The sequence below is a fragment of the Mobula birostris genome, chromosome 12 (genome assembly GCF_030028105.1).
Source record: "Mobula birostris isolate sMobBir1 chromosome 12, sMobBir1.hap1, whole genome shotgun sequence".
NCBI lineage: Eukaryota > Metazoa > Chordata > Chondrichthyes > Myliobatiformes > Myliobatidae > Mobula > Mobula birostris.
In genome coordinates, this window is record NC_092381.1 from 81,012,523 (window position 1) to 81,033,096 (window position 20,574).

Here is a 20,574-nt window from a genome sequence, read left to right on the forward strand (position 1 = left end):
CCGACAGACTGCACTGATTTAGAACATCCACAAGGAGACAGAAGATTCACAATCCAGTATTTTGTGGGCAAAAAGGATTTGTTATCTGCAGAGAAATTAGATTTCTGGAAAGTTTCTACAACTGAAGTGGAAATGACAAATCATTCAAAACAAGTCACAGGGTCATACAACACAGAAATAGGCCCTTTGTCTCACCTGATCCATCTAACGTTCATGTACACTTATCTCATCTTGTTACAGACCATCCTGTTACTAAATCCACTTGATTGACTCTCTCAAGACTACCTCAGGATTTATGGTGATCCCCTCCTTAGAATTAATGATGTCACAGTCTCACTGTGCAAGTTGATTATCTCCTCTTCTAGATGTGCAAAACACTTGAAGCAACTAACACTGGTGAGATTCCTTCAGCATGCAAAGTCAGGAGCTAAATTCACTCAAAACTTAATTCTGATCTGACACGCTTTTTCATAAACATAATAGACTGAACAGGTGGGCAAAGGATTTTAGCTCTTGAACTTATCAACCTTCATATCATACCCTTATATAAAATTCTCTTTGTGGAAAGGCACTGCACTGATAAGAAAGGCAAATGAGATGTTCAGTTAAGCATGGGTCTCATTAAACTCATGCAATGGCAGAAGAATGAAGCTTGCAATAAATTTAACACAGATTAGCGTTTAGAGGGGATACAAGGTTGCACACCTCTCAACATTGCTGAAGCATATGAAGTTAGAAAGTTATCAGAATAAGGCTTATTATCACTGTCTTATTTGATGTAAATTAGGTTATTCTGTGGCAGCAGCACAGTGCAAATATATAAAATTACCATAAATTGCAAAGTAAGTAGAGTAAGGAAAAAGGAATAATGTAGCAGCGTTCAGGAATTTGCGGAGAATTCAGGAATCTGATAATGGAGGGGAAGAAGCTGTTCCTGAATCACTCAGTGTGGGATTTCAGACTCTTGCACTTTCTCCTTGATGACAGTGGTGAGAAGTCCTTAATGATGGAGGCTTGCCTTCTTGAAGACACCCTCAATGGTGAAAAGGGTTGTGCCCATGATGGTGCTGGCTGAGACTACAAACCTCTGCAGCCTCGTGTAATTCTGTGCATTGGAGACTCCATACCAGGCAGTGAGGCAAACAGTCAGATTGCTCTCCACTGTAAATCCGTTAAAAAATTGCACGAATTCTGTAAATTTTGATCGGAAAAGTTGAAGTGATCCACATTGGAAGGTTGAAATTGAAGGCAGAATACAGGGTTAATGGCAGAGGAATAGAGGGGTCTTGCAGTTCACATCTATTACTGATTCCAGTAAGACCTGTGTGGATGGGTGTGTATCTTCAAAAACATACTGAACTTCCTGAATCGGAAGACCTAGATGAACCAGGAGATTCGCAGTCTGCTGAGGGCTACATCTGTGGTGTTCAAGACTAGTGATTCAGAATCCGACAACAAGTCCAGATGCAAACTGTGTTAGGGCATTGTGAGAGCAAAAGGGCAATCCCATGCAAAGTTATAGACACAACTGGATCTTAATAGCTGTGGCAGTATTCACATGCCATTACTTACTAATCAGAATCAGGTTTATTATCACTGGCACATGACGAAACCTAACAGCATAAATGCTAGGTGATACCTCACTCCCTGATGAACTCAAGGCCTTTTATGCACACTTTGGTAGGAAGAATAACATGACACCTATGTAATTCTTCACAGCATCTGGCAATTTATGATCTCTGTCTCAGAAGCCAATGCCCCAGCATTTTTTGAGAGGGTGAACCTTCAACAAGGCATCGAGCCCTTTCAGCATACCTGCCCATTAAACCATTTCTGAATGGTGACTGCAGCCTTAGTGTAGGACTGACAAGTGTGAATATTGTGGAGACTTGAAATCAACATTTTGCATGTACATCCAGTATTTTATCATTTGCTTTTTCCCATAAAAAAATAAGATAGTTCTCCGAGACTCTTTCCATATCCCTACCATTTCTGCTTCTATCTTTACCAGTACTAATAGGAAATTATTGGTCACATTATAGCGTACTGCAATAGTTAGTGTTTGCTGATGAGAAACCAGGGATCAGGGATCAAGTGGCCAAATAAATTCTGTGAAATTTCCCCTTCCCACTAAATCTGCACCAATGCAACTTAGACTTGGTTCTCAACAATTCAATGGCCAAAACCGTGAAAAGAAACAGATGCATTTCAAAATTTTCATTTAGCAAAACATCTGATGGGGGAAAAATCAACTTATTTTCCTCTGGTTAACTCAATGGGAAAGTCAGTTTGAACAAAATATAACGTTTTTAATGAACTTATATTTTATATTAAAAGATATGAAGGGGGATGTGACTCTCACAGCACAGATTGAGCCCACTTTTTGTTTGAAAGGCCTTAACTAATAGCTCTACGCCTTTCGAGAAGCTTTGCAAACTTTACTCTTTCAAGTGTTAATCAAATTTCATTTATTAGTGGGCCAGTAACAATACTGACTTTTAAAGTCACCTTAAAATTGATGGCGACTCTCACTCCGAAACTAAAAACATGACAGGCAAAAGGTTTAATGCCGTCTCTTCTGAACTCGTCAAAAATATGAGATAAGTTGAATTGTTAATGCAATGTGCCTCATCACAACAATACATGTACTACGAAATTAAACAAAATTGTGGATGATTAATTTTCTAGTTCCCTCTTCCTCAGCTGTAGATTGCCTAATTATACAATAATACCACACGTGTGAGTGAATTATAAAGTAAGGGTGATACTTGCAACGTTACAAATTACAATGGCAATCTAATTAAGGCTAGCACCGATAAATCATTCAAAGCGATTCAGAGAGAGACTAAGCCCAACACAATTAAAATCGCAAAGAAAACCACAATTTTTTAAAAAGATTTCAATTTATAAAATAAAGCAAATAAACACTACAGGTTTTAAGTGTTAACATTTGTGTTTGAATGAAACCACTAAATTTGAAATACCAATCACATTTTCAGATCCATTCTACAGAAATCAGTAGCTCACAGGTTTCCAAAAGATTGACACTGATTGGGAAAGCTTCCTCCCAAAGGCAATTCCCGACCCTCGCACACCACTTTAAAGAATGTAACTCTTATTAAAACAAGACTCCCAATGCAATACTCCACACACTGTGTGTCTTAAGTGGAGAGCTTGGGCAGTGATATGCCGAAACCCATATTGAATACACACTTCCCTCTTCAGACTTCCCAAAGCAAAAACTGTGAAGAGGGCTATGAGGTAGATGTGAGGATTGGGGTGAACGAGAGGATTCATTGTATTTTCACGGAACTAATCAAAATAATTAAAATTAGTAAACTAGAAAATAAGAACAAAATTAAATAAAACTATTCACCAAAATACCTTTGGAAATAGCTCCTGTCTAGACTGGGATTCTGGAGAGCAGCACAACATGAGTTAGTCTAAATGTGTGGATTCCATTTATACAGGAAGTAGCTAATTAATAGATGCTTAACTGGCATGTTAGCAAATTATGGTGCACTTAAATGATCCAGTTTTTGAAAGAGAATAAAAGCTTTTTGAAATACATAATTAAACCAGTACGACATCTGGACTTTTTTTTAATAAAATGATATGTTTTATAAAGTTTTGATTTCATAATCAATGTAATAATATTAACCTAAAATAAATTCTTATTTCCTAAAACAACAACTACATTAAGTTTCATTCACTTGCAGAGAGTTTCCCTTGTACTGTTCGTTTTTAGGTTTCACCATTCTTTCCACCACATACCCCTAACAGAACATGATATTTACTTCACTTTTCTGAAGGAAGTAAATTGTAAGGAAAAATATTTAGTGAGGTGCTCATCAAACCAAATTTACTGTGGCAAGGTTTCTGCGCACAAGGCGAAATTCAGGCACTTAGTGTTAGATTATTGCTTACAGGCTTTGCAAGCGGTTAAAGATTAATTAGCAACTTTGTTGAACAGTTGGAAGAGAGGCCAGATTTGTTGACTTCTCTAGCTTTACCTTTAGAATCAAGCCCACAAGCTAACATTGTAGACTGGGAAGTCTGACAGATGGTGTGCTGATCTGAAATGAGAATCTCTGCTGCTTTACCAGAGGTGCTCTGTTGTTTAAAATAAATAGGCTAACTGTATTGTTAAAAATAGGAGAGAGTTAGATCAATTGCCCAAGCAACTTGATCTCCAGTGTAATTTCAATGCCCCAATTTAAAAAAAAACATTGCATTCTCCATTAGTTTTCTATCATCTTCCAAGTGACCACTGGAAAGACGTATCCTTTTAAAGCAGCACTAGTGATTGTGATCTTTCAAATGGTGATACAACATCAAATCTCCGCTGGGCTTAAAGGTCAGCTTGGAGCCAAACTACTCTCCACAAAAAGATGGTTGCACAGAATATTCTGCAACTAACCTTGTGTTTAAACCTTGACATGAATCTCCCCGGATCAAAAACACAACGGTTAGAATAATGGTCATGAAATTTGGTGTGAAACTTTGCAAATGATTAAAGCACATTGCAGAGAATTTGATATCATCCAACAAAGGTAAGATCCAACAGTCCCAGTGTTAACGAGTGAAAATACCCCACAAGAGTCTAATCGAATGACAGCAAGTCTGGATGATGTTCTTCATTTTCAACACTTGAACATCTTTGCCTCAGCACTCCAGAGCTTTCACAGTCGCCCCCTAAAAGATCATCTTCACTGATGCTGATCCGCAAGCAAGCCTTATCGGGGCATGGGGAGGAGGCCATCCTTTTCTCCGGGCCAGCTGGCTTCAGCTTGACATCCACAGGCTCTTTATTCAATAGATCAGGTACGGAAAGGGCAGGCTTGGCAAGGTCCTCGGTACCCTCCGGCATGCCGCAGTGTTTGTTCTCCGATTTGGCTTCAGCGATGAGGTTAGGAGTCAGGTTCTCCGCAGTGCTGAAGGGGGAGGTTTCCCCATTGCCGGCCTTGCTTTCCAGTGCTTGGTTATTTCGCTGTGCTGCTCCATCAGAGATGGAGTTGATGGACAGGTCAGAGATGTCTCCACAATGAACCACTGGCACTGATGAGATCATCATGTCCTGAGTGGTCTTCAGGGCCCGGGAAGTCCTCTTTTTGGCTGTCGGTGGAGGTGGCTCCAGCCGAGGGAATGACTCTGAGAGGCTCTGACTAGAAGTAAAGGAGGTACAGGTTAGTAAGGTTGGCAACTTTAATGTGACTCAGAAGAAAGCAAGATACATGGAAGCTGAATACATTTCTCTTAATCCCATTTGTGTCTGATTTAAGAACCTTGACGCAATTTACAAGCGACAAGTTTCATTTTTGGCTTTGATTCAAACATTGGGAATGACTCAAATTCATAAATGATCCTGACCACCTGCAGCTCCAGTGATGTTTCTTTATCACAGCTTGGGAGTCAATAGGCCAAAACTTTCCGCTGGAAGCAGGCTGCCCATTCACACTGTTACCTTCTGCAGATCTCTTGGTGAGAATATGCCAATGACAATGCAATGGCAAAGAAAAGTCATGACACAGAACACCAGAAGAAAGATCTTTGATGACTAGCTAAGTAAGCTACAACCCAACCTTAGGTGGCGAATCATGGATTTTAAATGTACTTTTTGATACAACATGGAATAGGCCCTCATGTCGCTCAGCAATCCCTCGATTTAATCATGGGACAACTTACAATGTCCAATTAACCTTCCAACCAGTACACCTTGAGCCGTGGGTGGAAACAGGAGGAGCACCCAGAGGAAACCCACGCAGTCATAGGGAGAATGTACAAGCTTCTTACAGGCAGTGGGGGGAAGTGAACCTGGGTCGCTGGTGCTGTGAAGCGCTGTGCTAACCACTACACTACCGTGCCACCCCACTTTGTTTCTCATCAGTCCTTCAGGAGCACTAAGAAAAATTAACAATCAGTGATTCAAATACAGATTACAACTAAAAATATTGTTAATAAAAATGCTTAGCACACTTGAAGACAATGAACTCAATTCAAAATTTAAAATAAAATTAACTATCATTTCTTGATAGCAGGAATTTCTCTCAACTGAGTCATGGATTCATACAGTCACACAGCACAGAAGCAGGGCATTTGGTCTATCACACCCATGCTGACTCATCTATTTTAATCCCATTTACCAGCACTTGGCTTGTAGCCCTCCATGTTTTGGCAATTTAAATGCTAGTTACGACACTTCTTAAACGCTGTCAGCTGCCCCTCTTTCAGGCAATACATCTAAGATCTTTACCACTCTCTGGGTGAAATGGCTTCCCTAAAATCTCTTACCCTTTTCCCTTTCCTTCAGCAGCAAGTAAAATTTGTTGCAGATTTGGAGGGCAGATTTCCCAACATACATCCTGAGAAGCTCACATTCGACACTAGATTTCTTGAGAGTGTTATCTTAAAGTGCAGTTAGAAAAACAGTCAGTGAGTTGGGAGTCTCCAGAATTGACCACCATGTCCAGCCTATCTGAGATAGGACTAAGAATAATTTTCTACCGAGAAGGCTTTAAACTAGATTTGCAGGGGTATGGGAACCAGAGTGCCAGAGCTGACAGTGTGGCTGGGGTGAAAATAAATGATGTTGAAAGTTTAAGCAAATCCGCTGATAGAAAGGATGTGAGTGGTGGTAAAAATCTTCTGAGGTGTATATATTTCAATGCTAGGAGTATTGTGGGGAAGGCGGATGAGTTGAGGGCGTGGATTGACACGTGGAATTATGATGTAGCAATTAGTGAAACTTGGCTACAGGAGGGGCAGGACTGGCAGCTTAATATTCCAGGGTTCCGATGTTTCAGATGTGATTGAGGCAGAGGAATGAAAGGTGGGGGAGTAGCATTGCTTGTTAGGGAAAATATTACAGCAGTGCTCAGGCAGGACAGATTAGAGGGCTTGTCTACTGAGTCCTTATGGGTGGAGCTGAGAAACAGGAAAGGTATGGCCACATTAGTGGGATTGTATTACAGACCACCCAATAGTCAATGAGACTTGGAAGAGCAAATCTGCAGAGAGATAGCAGGCAACTGCAGGAAACATAAAGTTGTGGTGGTAGGGGATTTTAATTTTCCATACATTGATTGGGACTCCCATACTGTTAGGGGTCTAGATGGTTTAGAGTTTGTAAAATGTGTTCAGGAAAGTTTTCTAAATCAATATATAGAGGGACCAACTAGAGGGGATGCAATATTGGATCTCCTGTTAGGAAACGAATTAGGGCAAGTGACAGAAGTCTGTGCAGGGGAGCACTTTGGTTCCAGTGATCATAACACCATTAGTTTCAATTTGATCATGGACAAGGATAGATCTGGTCCTAGGGTTGAGGTTCTGAACTGGAAGAAGGCCAAATTTGAAGAAATGAGAAAGGATCTAAAAAGCATGGATTGGGACAGGTTGTTCTCTGGCAAAGATGTGATTGGTAGGTGGGAAGCCTTCAAAGGGGAAATTTTGAGAGTGCAGAGTTTGTATGTTCCTGTCAGGATTAAAGGCAAATTGAATAGGAATAAGGAACCTTGGTTCTCAAGGGATATTGCAACTCTGATAAAGAAGAAGAGGGAGTTGTATGAAATGTATAGGAAACAGGGGGTAAATCAGGTGCTTGAGGAGTATAAGAAGTGCAAGAAAATACTTAAGAAAGAAATCAGGAGGGCTAAAAGAAGACATGAGGTTGCCTTGGCAGTCAAAGTGAAGGATAATCCAAAGAGCTTTTACAAGTATATTAAGAGCAAAAGGATTGTAAGGGATAAAATTGGTCCTCTTGAAGATCAGAGTGGTCGGCTTTGTGCGGAACCAAAGGAAATGGGGGAGATCTTAAATAGGTTTTTTGCGTCTGTATTTACTAAGGAAGCTGGCATGAAATCTATGGAATTGAGGGAATCAAGTAGTGAGACCATGGAAACTGTACAGATTGAAAAGGAGGAGGTGCTTGCTGTCTTGAGGAAAATTAAAGTGGATAAATCCCCGGGAACTGACAGAGTGTTCCCTCGAACCTTGAAGGAGACTAGTGTTGAAATTGCGGGGGCCATGGCAGAAATATTTAAAATGTCGCTGTCTATGTGTGAAGTGCCAGAGGATTGGAGGTGGCTCATGTTGTTCCATTGTTTAAAAAAGGATCGAAAAGTAATCCGGGAAATTATAGGCCGGTGAGTTTAACGTCAGTAGTAGGTAAGTTATTGGAGGGAGTACTAAGAGACAGAATCTACAAGCATTTGGATAGACAGGGGCTTATTAGGGAGAGTCAACATGGCTTTGTGTGTGGTAGGTCATGTTTGACCAATCTGTTGGAGTTTTTTGAGGAGGTTACCAGGAAAGTGGATGAAGGGAAGGCAGTGGATATTGTCTACATGGACTTCAGTAAGGCCTTTGACAAGGTCCCGCATGGGAGGTTAGTTAGGAAAATTCAGTCGCTAGATATACATGGAGAGGTGGTAAATTGGATTAGACATTGGCTCGATGGAAGAAGTCAGAGAGTGGTGGTAGAGAATTGCTTCTCTGGGTGGAGGCCTGTGACTAGTGGTGTGCCACAGGGATCAGTGCTGGGTCCATTGTCATTTGTCATCTATATCAATGATCTGGATGATAATGTGGTAAATTGGATCAGCAAGTTTGCTGATGATACAAAGATTGGAGGTGTAGTAGACAGTGAGGAAGGTTTTCAGAGCCTGCAGAGGGACTTGGACCAGCTGGAAAAATGGACTGAAAAATGGCAGATGGAGTTTAATACTGACAAGTGTGAGGTATTGCACGTTGGAAGGACAAACCAACGTAGAACATACCCGGTTAATGGTAAGGCACTGAGGAGTGCAGTGGAACAGAGGGATCTGGGAATACAGATACAAAATTCCCTAAAAGTGTCGTCACAGGTAGATAGGGTCGTAAAGAGAGCTTTTGGTACATTGGCCTTTATTAATCGAAGTATTGAGTATAAGAGCTGGAATGTTATGATGAGGTTGTATAAGGCATTGGTGAGGCCGAATCTGGAGTATTGTGTTCAGTTTTGGTCACCAAATTACAGGAAGGATATAAATAAGGTTGAAAGAGTGCAGAGAAGGTTTACAAGGATGTTGCCGGGGCTTGAGAAACTCAGTTACAGAGAAAGGTTGAATAGGTTAGGACTTTATTCCCTGGAGCGTAGAAGAATGAGGGGAGATTTGATAGAGGTATATAAAATTATGATGGGTATAGATAGAGTGAATGCAAGCAGGCTTTTTCCACTGAGGCAAGGGGAGAAAAAAACCAGAGGACATGGGTTAAGGGTGAGGGGGGAAAAGTTTAAAGGGAACATTAGCGGGGGGCTTCTTCACACAGAGAGTGGTGGGAGTATGGAATGAGCTGCCAGACAAGGTGGTAAATGCGGGTTCTTTTTTAACATTTAAGAATAAATTGGACAGATACATGGATGGGAGGTGTATGGAGGGATATGGTCCAGGTGCAGGTTAGTGGGACTAGGCAGAAAATGGTTCGGCACAGCCAAGAAGGGCCAAAGGGCCTGTTTCTGTGCTGTAGTTTCTATGGTTCTATGGTTCTATGATGCACTAAATGCTTTACTAACCAGTAGTGCTCAGGTTGGCAGTGAATGTTCAGTTTCATTTAAATTCCGTCAACATGAAAACCAATTGAAAAGATAGGCCCAGAGGATACCCAGCACAAAAATTCACACTTCAGTATTGTTGAAGCCAAATATTATGGAAAGCATCCCATGCAATCAGTGCTGTTAATCATGGAGAGATAAGGCAGAATATTTTCCAATAGAAGTGTTGTCTTCGGGAAAAAATAATGAAAACCCTTGTCATTTCTTGGGGTGTCTTTTGGATATATATTATTACTTTTGAAGCAGAATCACTGTTATCCGGGCAAATATGCCAGTCAATGCAATATTAATAATCTTCACTTCTAGTGAAATGTCCAATTCTAAGAGGATGTTGCTGTTCATCTGTCACACTGTGACACTGGGCTATAAGCTCAAAACGCTGGTTGCTCTCTTGACTTCAGTTCGAAGATTTTAGGTTCAGGTGTCACTGCAGGACTCGAGCACAAAACCTATACAGGACAGTCAGTGTGCTGTCCATGTGCTCCATCTTCCTTTTGTAGTTGATGTAAAAGATCCCAAAGCATTATTCTGAAATATACTGTCAGAGTTCTTCCTAATGTTCTGGCCGATATTTGTCACTCAGCCAATGCCACTAAAACTAGATTACCTGATCATTGATTCATTCCATTATTATGATGGTGACTAAATTTCAAAATACTTAATTGGCTGTAAGGAATTTTGGACTGTTCTCAGGTGAACTTAATGGTTGAGGTCTTCTTGTGCTTCCATGCTCCAACCACTGGGTGACACTGCTGAGCATTAGCCACGCAGACTGAAGGTGAGTAACTGGACCCATCTTGTACACATTTTTAAAATGGGTAAATATATATATTTGCACATGTTTTAATGCCATTTCCTGTTCCCAGGACACTTGTGTAGAATACTTTTCCTTGAGATCACTTAGGACTCAAAAGGTCTTTTCTCTCTTACAGATGCTTTGTAATCTATAGAGTTCCACGCATAGAGACACTTGGAACAGTTGCATCTTTAGAGGATTTCAAATATATTCCAATTTCAACCTGGCTGCTTAATATAGGATTATTTACAGCCAGGTTACAGTTGCAATACTTATCAAAGACATTCTATAAGTATGTTTAAGGGGAATTTACATAATTACATGTGGAAGAAAGGAATAAAGGCTGGTAAATGGGATTAGTATTGATGGGTATTCATAGAAAGGGCCAGGATGAACTGTACAGTCTGTTTCTCAAGTATTTTACATTAATATACCTGGGTGAAGCATAAACATTGTCATAAACCAGCTGGGTTAAATGACCTAATCCTGTACTATAAATTCTATGTTATTTACATGAGCAAGTATCTGCAATAGTCAACATACTCTATGAACACCCAGAACATCTGCTCAATGTTAGTTGCTAAAAGAGATATTTTGCTCACATGGTTGGCAAAGTAACTGAGAACCTACTCACATCCCACTGTTGGTCACTGGCCCATTCTCATCCTTTCCCGCCACTGAAAGGGCCCCCTCCGCATTCTTGTTGACCTCAGTCACACCGACATCTGTCACCATGCTCTGCTCTTTTCTTCGCAGCAAGTCATTGACCTTTGCCCCCATGGCCTTCCCCAGGTTGAAAGCACTCTTAAGGGGCTGGTGGTTGTTGCTGCCACTGGCCAATCTCCCAGCTGACTCGGCAGCAATGGCCGTCGAGGACCCGGCCAAGGCACTTCTTGTGGAGGTGGAGGTTTTGCCGTGGTGAAGTTTTGGCATCGGTGTGGTATTGGAGTTCTCAAACATGCTTTGGTCAACTACCAAGGAAAAACAGATGGAAAGATTCCTAATTAGCTGGGATCTAAAAACCAGTTACATGACATAGATCATTACAATGAACAACACAAGCTGTTACTTTACTGATGAAAAACAATCAAATTACACTGGCCTACAGCTTCCTCATTAGGCATAATCAGAGGTCAAGCAGAAAATCACTCCAAAATCTCTCATTTTCTCAGTTTAGAATTTTTTTTTGTCCCAGATTTCAACCATGCATTTTGTAAAAAAGATTTCCTCAAGTCACTCTTAATTCTCTTCCCGTTGTTTTGTTTTAGACCTGTGACCCCTGGACCTCAACCACTCCACAAAAAGATACATTATCTTAATGTCCATGATGTCCAAAGCCTTCATTAAATCTTCACTCAGCCTCTTCTCTGAAGAACGCAGTTTCATTCTCTCCACTCTATCCTTGTACCTGTAGTCCCTTGTTCATTAAGCCCTTCTGGCAAATCTTTAATGCCTTCAAGTCCTTCCTATGATGTGGTGATCAATGAAAATCATACTCCATTCGAGGATGGACTTATTCTACAGTTACCATAACTTCCCTGGATTTAAACTACATAGATCCATCGATAAAGCCCTGAATTATTTACAAATGTATTACCTTTCTCAACCTGCGCTGTCACTTTCAATAATCACACACCTCCATTCTCTCTCCTCTGCACTGCTTTTAGAATAGTATACTTCATTCTACACAGCCTCTCTTCATTCTTCCTGCCAAGAAGTTTCACCTCACATTTCTCCAAAATGAATTGAATTAATTCAACAGGGATCTGATCAAATTTGAGAGTTAGGCTGGTATCTGCAAAAATAACGCGGCAACTTTATTTTGACCCAAGCTTTTTGTATTGGTTTGGTAAGCTTGTGGTTATGAGCTAAAAGCAATACAATCCAGCATTAGTTGTGAGCTAATATTTGGGAAGAGGGAAGTGGAAAGAACAAAAAGACTTTCTCCAACAATTTACTAGATATGATTATACAGCTGAAGGATCTTACCTTATGAAATAAGAGCTCAGACAGCATTAAAGCAACAGGGAAAGTACAGTAAAATAAAACGTAGTAAGGAACAAGTGATTATTCAACAATCATCGATTCATACACACTCAGTAATAACAATGGCTAAGATTACACAGATCCTATTCACTGACATCTCATTCAGCAGACTATGAAGAAAAGGACCGACATTTTAATCAATAATGCCTATACTTAATCTGTTCATCAGCACCAAGAGATTGATGTTTTAATATTCACCTTTTCAAGGTTTATCACCACATTCAAAGTTTGCAAAAATGAATCTGAAATGGGATCAGAATTACAAAAACAAGAATGTGTGTAGGCATGTTAAAAGAATTAAGTAAAAACAATTTGGAAAACTCTATCGTTAACAAGTAACTTCCCCATTCTTTAAGTGTAAATTCAGAACCAGTTTAGTTATTTCTATTCCCCTCGTTACTCATCTTTAAAAACCCTTCAGCCAGATCAAGTGTGTCATAATTAGTTTAGAAGAAAAATGCTTTCTCTTAAACTGCATTATATCTTCTAATAGTATATAAGGAGTCCGATGTGAGTCTATGCCGGGTAAAACCATTCTTCCACCTACATCATTGTAACCTCTCCCTCCCAAATGCCCACCAACACAACCTTGATTCTCTTACCACCCAGATATAATGGGAGTAAGTTACAGTGGCTACATTATCAAGCAACCAGCAAATCCTTGGGATGTGGGAGGAAATCAGAGCACCATGAGTAAGCCCACATGGTCACAGGGAGAAGTTTCAAAGTCTACATAGTGAGCACTGGAGATCAGGGTCCAACCTGGGTCACCAGAATAACATGACTTGCTATGTCACTTATGTAACAATATAACCAGACCATTGTTCTATTCCCTCTTGAGGTTGCAAGTGAGGTCAATGACTTCTCTGATGTGAAACACTAACTCTGTTTTTCTCTCTCCACAGATGCTGCCTGACCTGCTGAGTGTTGCCAGCAATTTTTCTTTAACCCTCCATCCCCTCCATAATGAAAGAGTGACATGCTGAGGGTAGGCGATGATGACACTGAGGGACATCAAGTCTGCTCCATGAGCAATTCAACCCACAACAACCTGACGCTGAAGCAAAGCATTTCTGCTCCCAGAAACAATGGTGAGAAACCAGTAAAAGTTTGCCCCAAATTTTCAATTCTTTTGGGGGCTGGAGAAGCCTGTGGGGAAATAATAAAATACTTCTTGAGGGGTGAGAAAGATTCGTGACACAATGGACCATATCAAAATGCATCCGATATTCTCGGCACAACCACGTGTATAATTTAGCTTAAATAGTTTGATCATTCTTCATTTACAGCAACAGTAGTCTGAAGAATGAAATCACTTGTAATGTACTTTTACATGAGTAAACCAGTTTATTTTCTTGGGAAGAGACTGGAATTCTATTGCTTAACTTTGCCTTTCAGTCCACACTGTTGTAGCCAGTTGTTTCAACCAATGGTAGGCATTTCACATCCAAATCCAATAAACAGTGGCTGGAAAACTACAAATGACAATTTAATTAAACGGATCTGATTTTGGAAATTGCCCTGGGATATTGGATGCTTGGTCAAACTGAATCAATATTGCGTCATATCATTTCCAGTATCATAGTCCCTGCAGGAGAAAATCCCAGCCTGCTCGTCTACAAAATTATATGCTACTTTCAAATAAGGAACATAATTCCTTCCCGCAAAGACGCCTTCCCCCTTCCTTTCCAGTACTGAAGAAGAGTCTCGGCCTGAAACATCAACTGTTTAGATGCTGCCTGACCTGCTGAGTTCCTCTAGCACTTTGTATATGTTGCTTTGGACTTGCAGCATCTGCAGAATTTCTCATATTTAAATTACAGAGGCTTGCTTAAACCTTTTCTTTGATTACCCTTTGTCAGCAGTTTCCAGATTCCTACTGCTGATCTGTAATCTCAGTAAACTGCTTTCAGAAATAACCGCATTGGTAAATAAGCCAATTTACTTTTGTTACAGGGACTGCCTGGTTCACTGATAACATCTATCTGTTGAAACTGCAAGGGAATAGATGGACTGCTTCATTCTCTTGCAGCAAACTTACAGTAGTAATAAGGGAAAGATCTGGGTGAGGAACTTGCTCCCCAGTTGCTACAAAACAGACAAGATTACATTTCAGATTTGTGAAGAGTGTATTCATACATCAACAAATCATGGACATCAATAGAAACTAGTCAACTTTTAAGCAAGTTTAATAAATTTCTCCGTCCATCTATGCTGGTGAATCCACCACTATCTCTATAACTAACTACAATTTGTAATATCACATTTACTGGTTTGTTACATTAAAGAAATGTTGCTGTGGATATTAATAGTCCAATCTTTCTTAAAATCAAAAGCAGGAAACAGAAATGCTGGAAGAACTCAGCCAGTCATTGGCATCTATCCAGAGATGTCAACCTTAAGGAACCTCACCATCCAGACATGCCTTCTTTTCATTACTACTTTCAGGAAGGAGATACAGGAGCCTAAAGACACACACTCATCATTTTAGGAACCTTGCCTTCCCTCCGTCATCAGATGTCTGAACAGTCCAAGAACCTACAACACTATTCCTCTTTTGTACTATTTACATATTTTCTCTTGTAACTGATATTATTTTTTATGTATTGCATTGTTTTGTGGCAGCAAAACAACACATTTCATGACATATATCAGTGCTAATACACCTGAATCTGATTTTGGACTTAGCTGTGAATATCTTATATTTGTGACTCACTGGCTTTGGACCCTCGTAGATTTCTTGGGGTCTATCCTGTTCCTTTCATTTCTCCTAAGGTAGTATAGGTACTACTAAATCCTGTCTCTTTCCCACTCCTAATTTTTGGTGATTCATGATGCTAAGGTGACTTGTTGGGACACTTGCCTTCTCACACTGCACTGATGAGATTCCTCAATAGCATTAATCCCACTCATTCCCTATTCCTTCCAAGATTCTGGTATCTCATTCCTGTAGAATTCGCCAAGTAAAATCCCAGATAAAGAAGTGTCTGTAATGATCTGTCTGGGACTCCTCCTGCTTGTGTCCTGGGATATTAAATGCCACTCTTCGTGGGGTTTTCTGCTGAGTAATAGGAATCACAGCCACGACATAGTCCTTAGGATGTACTTAGGCTGCCAGTTATTTTAAATTCTCTGAGCAGTGACTGTGACTGATAGCTTGTTCAAATATCTTCCATCCATTAGCCACCTACCCCATATTAATTTGGCCATGTTGCCGAACATCTGCAAACAGCTACATTGCCTCGTGTTATCTTCCCTATGCATTTAGTGTCATCTCTTACTTGACTAACCTCCCTCGACCCTGCCCCACTCCATGAGGATACCACTTTGTTCACAAATTCTCTATTCTGTAACTCCAAGCAGGAAGAAGAACATGCATGCCTTAAGCTGAGTTCAAGCATGGAAGCTGGTCCTTCATCGCAAATGGTTCATGCCAATTAGGATGCCCCATCCAAGCCGGTGCCAGTTGCCAGTGTGGTGTTTATAACCTGTGAAACATTTCCAATAAATGTGTCTGTCTAAGAACCTTTAAAAGTTTTAATGAAACTGCCTCAACTACCTTCTCTGGCAGCTTATTCTACATACACACCACACATGGTAAAAATGCTGCCTCTCAAGTTTCTACTTCATCTTTCCCTTCTCACCGTAAACTTATACCCTCTGGATCTCAAGTGCTCAAACCCTGGGAAAAAGACTGACCATGCCCCTCATGATCTTGGACACATCTAATAAGATCATCTCTCAGTCTCCTACATTCCAAGAAATAAAGTCCTACCCCATCTGACCTCTAACTATAACCTGGGTACTTGTGTGCATAGAGAGATTCTAAATGTTTCTGATTTTCTAAACTTACCCTTTCAATGCCTCTCTCACTAAATCCACCCAATAACAAGGGTCATCTCTGGAACTTTAAAAACAACACCAGTTCATTAATCTAACAAAACATTGCTCTCCTACCATTGGATAGGATGCAGCAATATACAAGACTCCTAATTCTATATGGCATTTCAGACCTTCCTCTTAGCAAAGGCCTTCGAGAACAATTGCTCTCACACAGTCCCCCAACACCCCTAGTGACACAAACCCAGCACTTCCATTTCCACAAAACCAAAGAAGTTTGGCAAAAAGTTTGGGCAGATATACGAGGGGTGATTGATAGGATCATGGCCTAAGGTAGAAGGAGTCAATTTTAGAAAACCTAGCGCATTTATTTGTAAACGTAGTCCCCTCCCTCCTACATTTACACACTTAGTCCAGCGGTCATGGGGCATTCGGATCTTGGACATCCAGAAAGTGTCCACAGCAGGGGTGATTGATAACTTTGTGGCCTAAGGTAGAAGGAGATGAGTTATACAGCTCTTGTTACATGCACATGCATTTCAACTCTTTCAGTGATTATGCAGAAAGTTTGAAGTTAATAATTCATCTCCTTCTACCTTAGGCCACGAACTTATCAATCACCGCTGTGGGCATTTTCTGGAGGTCCAAGATCCGTATGCTCCACGACCGCTGGACTAAGTGTGTAAACATAGGAGGGGACTACGTTGAAAAATAAATGTGCTAGGTTTTCTAAAATTGACTCCTTCTACCTTAGGCCACAAACTTATCAATCACCCCTCGTACTATAGAAACGTAGAAAATAGGTGCAGGAGTAGGCCATTCGGCCCTTCGAGCCTGCACCGCCATTTATTATGATCATGGCTGATCATCCAACTCAGAACCCCACCCCAGCCTTCCCTCCATACCCCCTGATCCCCGTAGCCACAAGGGCCATATCTAACTCCCTCTTAAATATAGCCAATGTACTGGCCTCAACTGCTTCCTGTGGCAGAGAATTCCACAGATTCACCACTCTCTGAGTGAAGAAGTTTTTCCTAATCTCGGTCCTAAAAGGCTTCCCCTTTATCCTCAAACTGTGACCCCTCGTTCTGCACTTCCCCAACATCGGGAACAATCTTCCTGCATCTAGCCTGTCCAATCCCTTTAGGATTTTATACGTTTCAATCAGATCCCCCCTCAATCTTCTAAATTCCAATGAGTACAAGTCCAGTTCATCCAGTCTTTCTTCATATGAAAGTCCTGCTATCCCAGGAATCAATCTGGTGAACCTTCTTTGTACTCCCTCTATGGCAAGGATGTCTTTCCTCAGATTAGGGGACCAGAACTGCACACAATACTCCAGGTGTGGTCTCACCAAGACCTTGTACAACTGCAGTACTACCTCCCTGCTCCTGTACTCAAATCCTGTCGCTATAAATGCCAGCATACCATTCGCCTTTTTCACCGCCTGCTGTACCTGCATGCCCACTTTCAATGACTGGTGTATAATGACACCCAGGTCTCGTTGCACCTCCCCTTTTCCTAATCGGCCACCATTCAGATAATAATCTGTTTTCCTATTTTTGCTACCAAAGTGGATAACTTCACATTTATCCACATTAACTTGCATCTGCCATGAATTTGCCCACTCACCCAACCTATCCAAGTCACTCTGCATCCTCTTAGTATCCTCCTCACAACTAACACTGCCACCCAGCTTCGTGTCATCCGCAAACTTGGAGATGCTGCATTTAATTCCCTCATCCAAGTCATTAATATATATTGTAAACAACTGGGGTCCCAGCACTGAGCCTTGTGGTACCCCACTAGTCACCGCCTGCCATTCTGAAAAGGTCCCGTTTATTCCCACTCTTTGCTTCCTGTCTGCTAACCAATTCTCCATCCACATCAATACCTTACCCCCAATACCGTGTGCTTTAAGTTTGCACACTAATCTCCAGTGTGGGACCTTGTCAAAAGCCTTTTGAAAATCCAAATATACCACATCCACTATATGGTCTCCCCTATCCACTCTACTAGTTACATCCTCAAAAAATTCAATGAGTTTCGTCAGACATGATTTTCCCTTCACAAATCCATGTTGACTTTGTCCAATGATTTCACCGCTTTCCAAATGTGCTGTTATCACATCTTTGATAACTGACTCCAGCAGTTTCCCCACCACCGACGTTAGGCTAACCGGTCTATAATTCCCCGGTTTCTCTCTCCCTCCTTTTTTAAAAAGTGGGGTTACATTAGCCACCCTCCAATCCTCAGGAACTAGTCCAGAATCTAACGAGTTTTGAAAAATTATCACTAATGCAGCCACTATTTCTTGGGCTACTTCCTTAAGCACTCTAGGATGCAGACCATCTGGCCCTGGGGATTTATCTGCCTTCAATGCCTTCAATTTACCTAACACCACTTCCCTACTAACAAGTATTTCGCTCAGTTCCTCCATCTCACTGGACCCTCTGTCCCCTACTATTTCTGGAAGATTATTTATGTCCTCCTTAGTGAAGACAGAACCAAAGTAATTATTCATTTGTATGAATGTGGTTACAAGGGAGACGGTACATGGGAGAATTACCAGGATGTTATGTAGGATGGAATGTTTTGCTTAAGAGAGACTGGATAGACTGTGGAGCAGAGGGGAGTGAGGGGCAATGTGATAGGGTAGATCATAGGATATCTTTTCCCAACGCTGTGGTGTTTAAAACCATAGGATATACATTTGGGGCAAGGGATACAAATGTAAAGGGTAAGGTGTAGGAGGATTAGAAGAGATTGGAGAAGGAATTATTTTCACCCAGATGGTGAATGGAATCTGTAACACAATGCCTGACAGGTTGATAGAGGCAGAGACTCTCACAATCTTTAAGAAATATCTCGATAAGAACTTCAATTGCCAAAATGGCTCTGGAGCAATTGTGACAAATGGGATGAGTGTAGATGGGTACTTGATGGTTGGCTTGGACATAGAACATAGAAATCTACAGCACATTACAGGCCCTTTGGCCCAGAATCTTGTACCGACCATGTAACCTACTCTAGAAACTGCCTAGAATTTCCCCACCGCACAGCCCTCTATTTTTCTAATTCATGTACCTGTCTAAGAGTCTCTTAAAATACCCTATTATATCTACCTCCAACACCGTTGCCAGCAGTGCATTCCACCACTCTGTGAAAAACTTACCCCTGATATCCCCTCTGTACTTAGTTCCAAAGCACCTTAAAATTATGCCCCCTCAGACATAGTGGGCTTTAGTACTTATTTCTGTGCTGTAAGACCCTGTCTCTCTGTAACCTTGACTAACATCTTGTAGCCAACTAAACTACTTAGGCTTAAACTGCCACGACAAACCCAGACTGGGTAAGGACTGGTTTTGGCTAAAATGGCCACCTGATGCTCAAAGAGCTCCTTAAAACTTGCCAGACTGCCATTATGCAAATCCTAAACAAGCACATAATAACACCCAACCCTGATTCAAATTTCAGGACAATATATAGGAATTATATTCACTTGGGGGCAGGGGTGGTGGTGTTGGTCTGATTGGGACTGGATTATGGGACTTGAAATTAAAGTTGTATGGCAGGTTCTGCACTTTAAATTTATACAAAGCCAGACTGTCTCTCTCACTGAGCATTCACAGCTGACAAAAACCTTTCTTATTCACCAGCTTCCTGGTTCACCCATTCAAACCTCTCCTCATTCACCCATTCAAACCTCTGCATTATGAATGTGGTCATTCTTTACACGTTGTCACTCTCCTTTCAACGATGCACAACAATCCTGACGGACCACATCATCATGAGGTAAACATGATATTCTACAGTCTGTCCAGAGGGAAGATTTTGATTGATAGTTCTGCTGTTAGCAAGGACAAAGCCATAAGGTCCCTGTAACTGCTGGAAAATTCAAGGTCAGCCATGACCTCAACCTGAATGGAGCACAGGTTCAATGGATTTGAATTGTTCACCTCTTCCTACTTCTATACTGTACCTCCAAGGGCAGTTTGGTGCTGGAACTGTAAAGAGCAGATTATTCTTTTGATGCCATTCAATTCCAAAGCAGTCAGTGCTGCACATTTTGACCCTTTTCTTTAAGTGTGGATTTAGCTACTATGTCAAGAAGTCATGAATCTCCAGCTCCTGTAATTTTGATGTGGGTTTGAACTGAGGTTATTGCTTACTGCATTTCCAACAACTATGTTTCCAGGACATAAATGTTGTGTTTCTCCTGTCATTCACATAAATTGAAGGTACTTTTATAATCAATGATATTAGAATGATAATAATAGACTTGAATGCTTAAGAAAAC

General features: G+C 40.9%; 1 protein-coding gene across 2 annotated transcripts in view; it reads right to left on the minus strand.

Annotated features, from left to right (window-relative positions):
- Nucleotides 1-2,630: 2,630 nt before the first annotated feature.
- The window catches only part of nos1apa (nitric oxide synthase 1 (neuronal) adaptor protein a), a 452,585-nt gene continuing 434,641 nt past the window's right edge, over nucleotides 2,631-20,574 (minus strand). Inside the window, exons 12-13 of one of the 2 annotated variants that reach the window (XM_072274209.1) lie at nucleotides 11,023-11,359; nucleotides 2,631-5,165 (exon numbers count right to left, since the gene is read on the minus strand). In XM_072274209.1, coding sequence (XP_072130310.1) covers nucleotides 4,604-5,165; nucleotides 11,023-11,359 — 899 coding nt within the window. In that variant the 3' untranslated portion in view covers nucleotides 2,631-4,603. The remainder of the gene's footprint in view (nucleotides 5,166-11,022; nucleotides 11,360-20,574) is intronic. The other variant, XM_072274210.1, reaches the window with a different exon arrangement.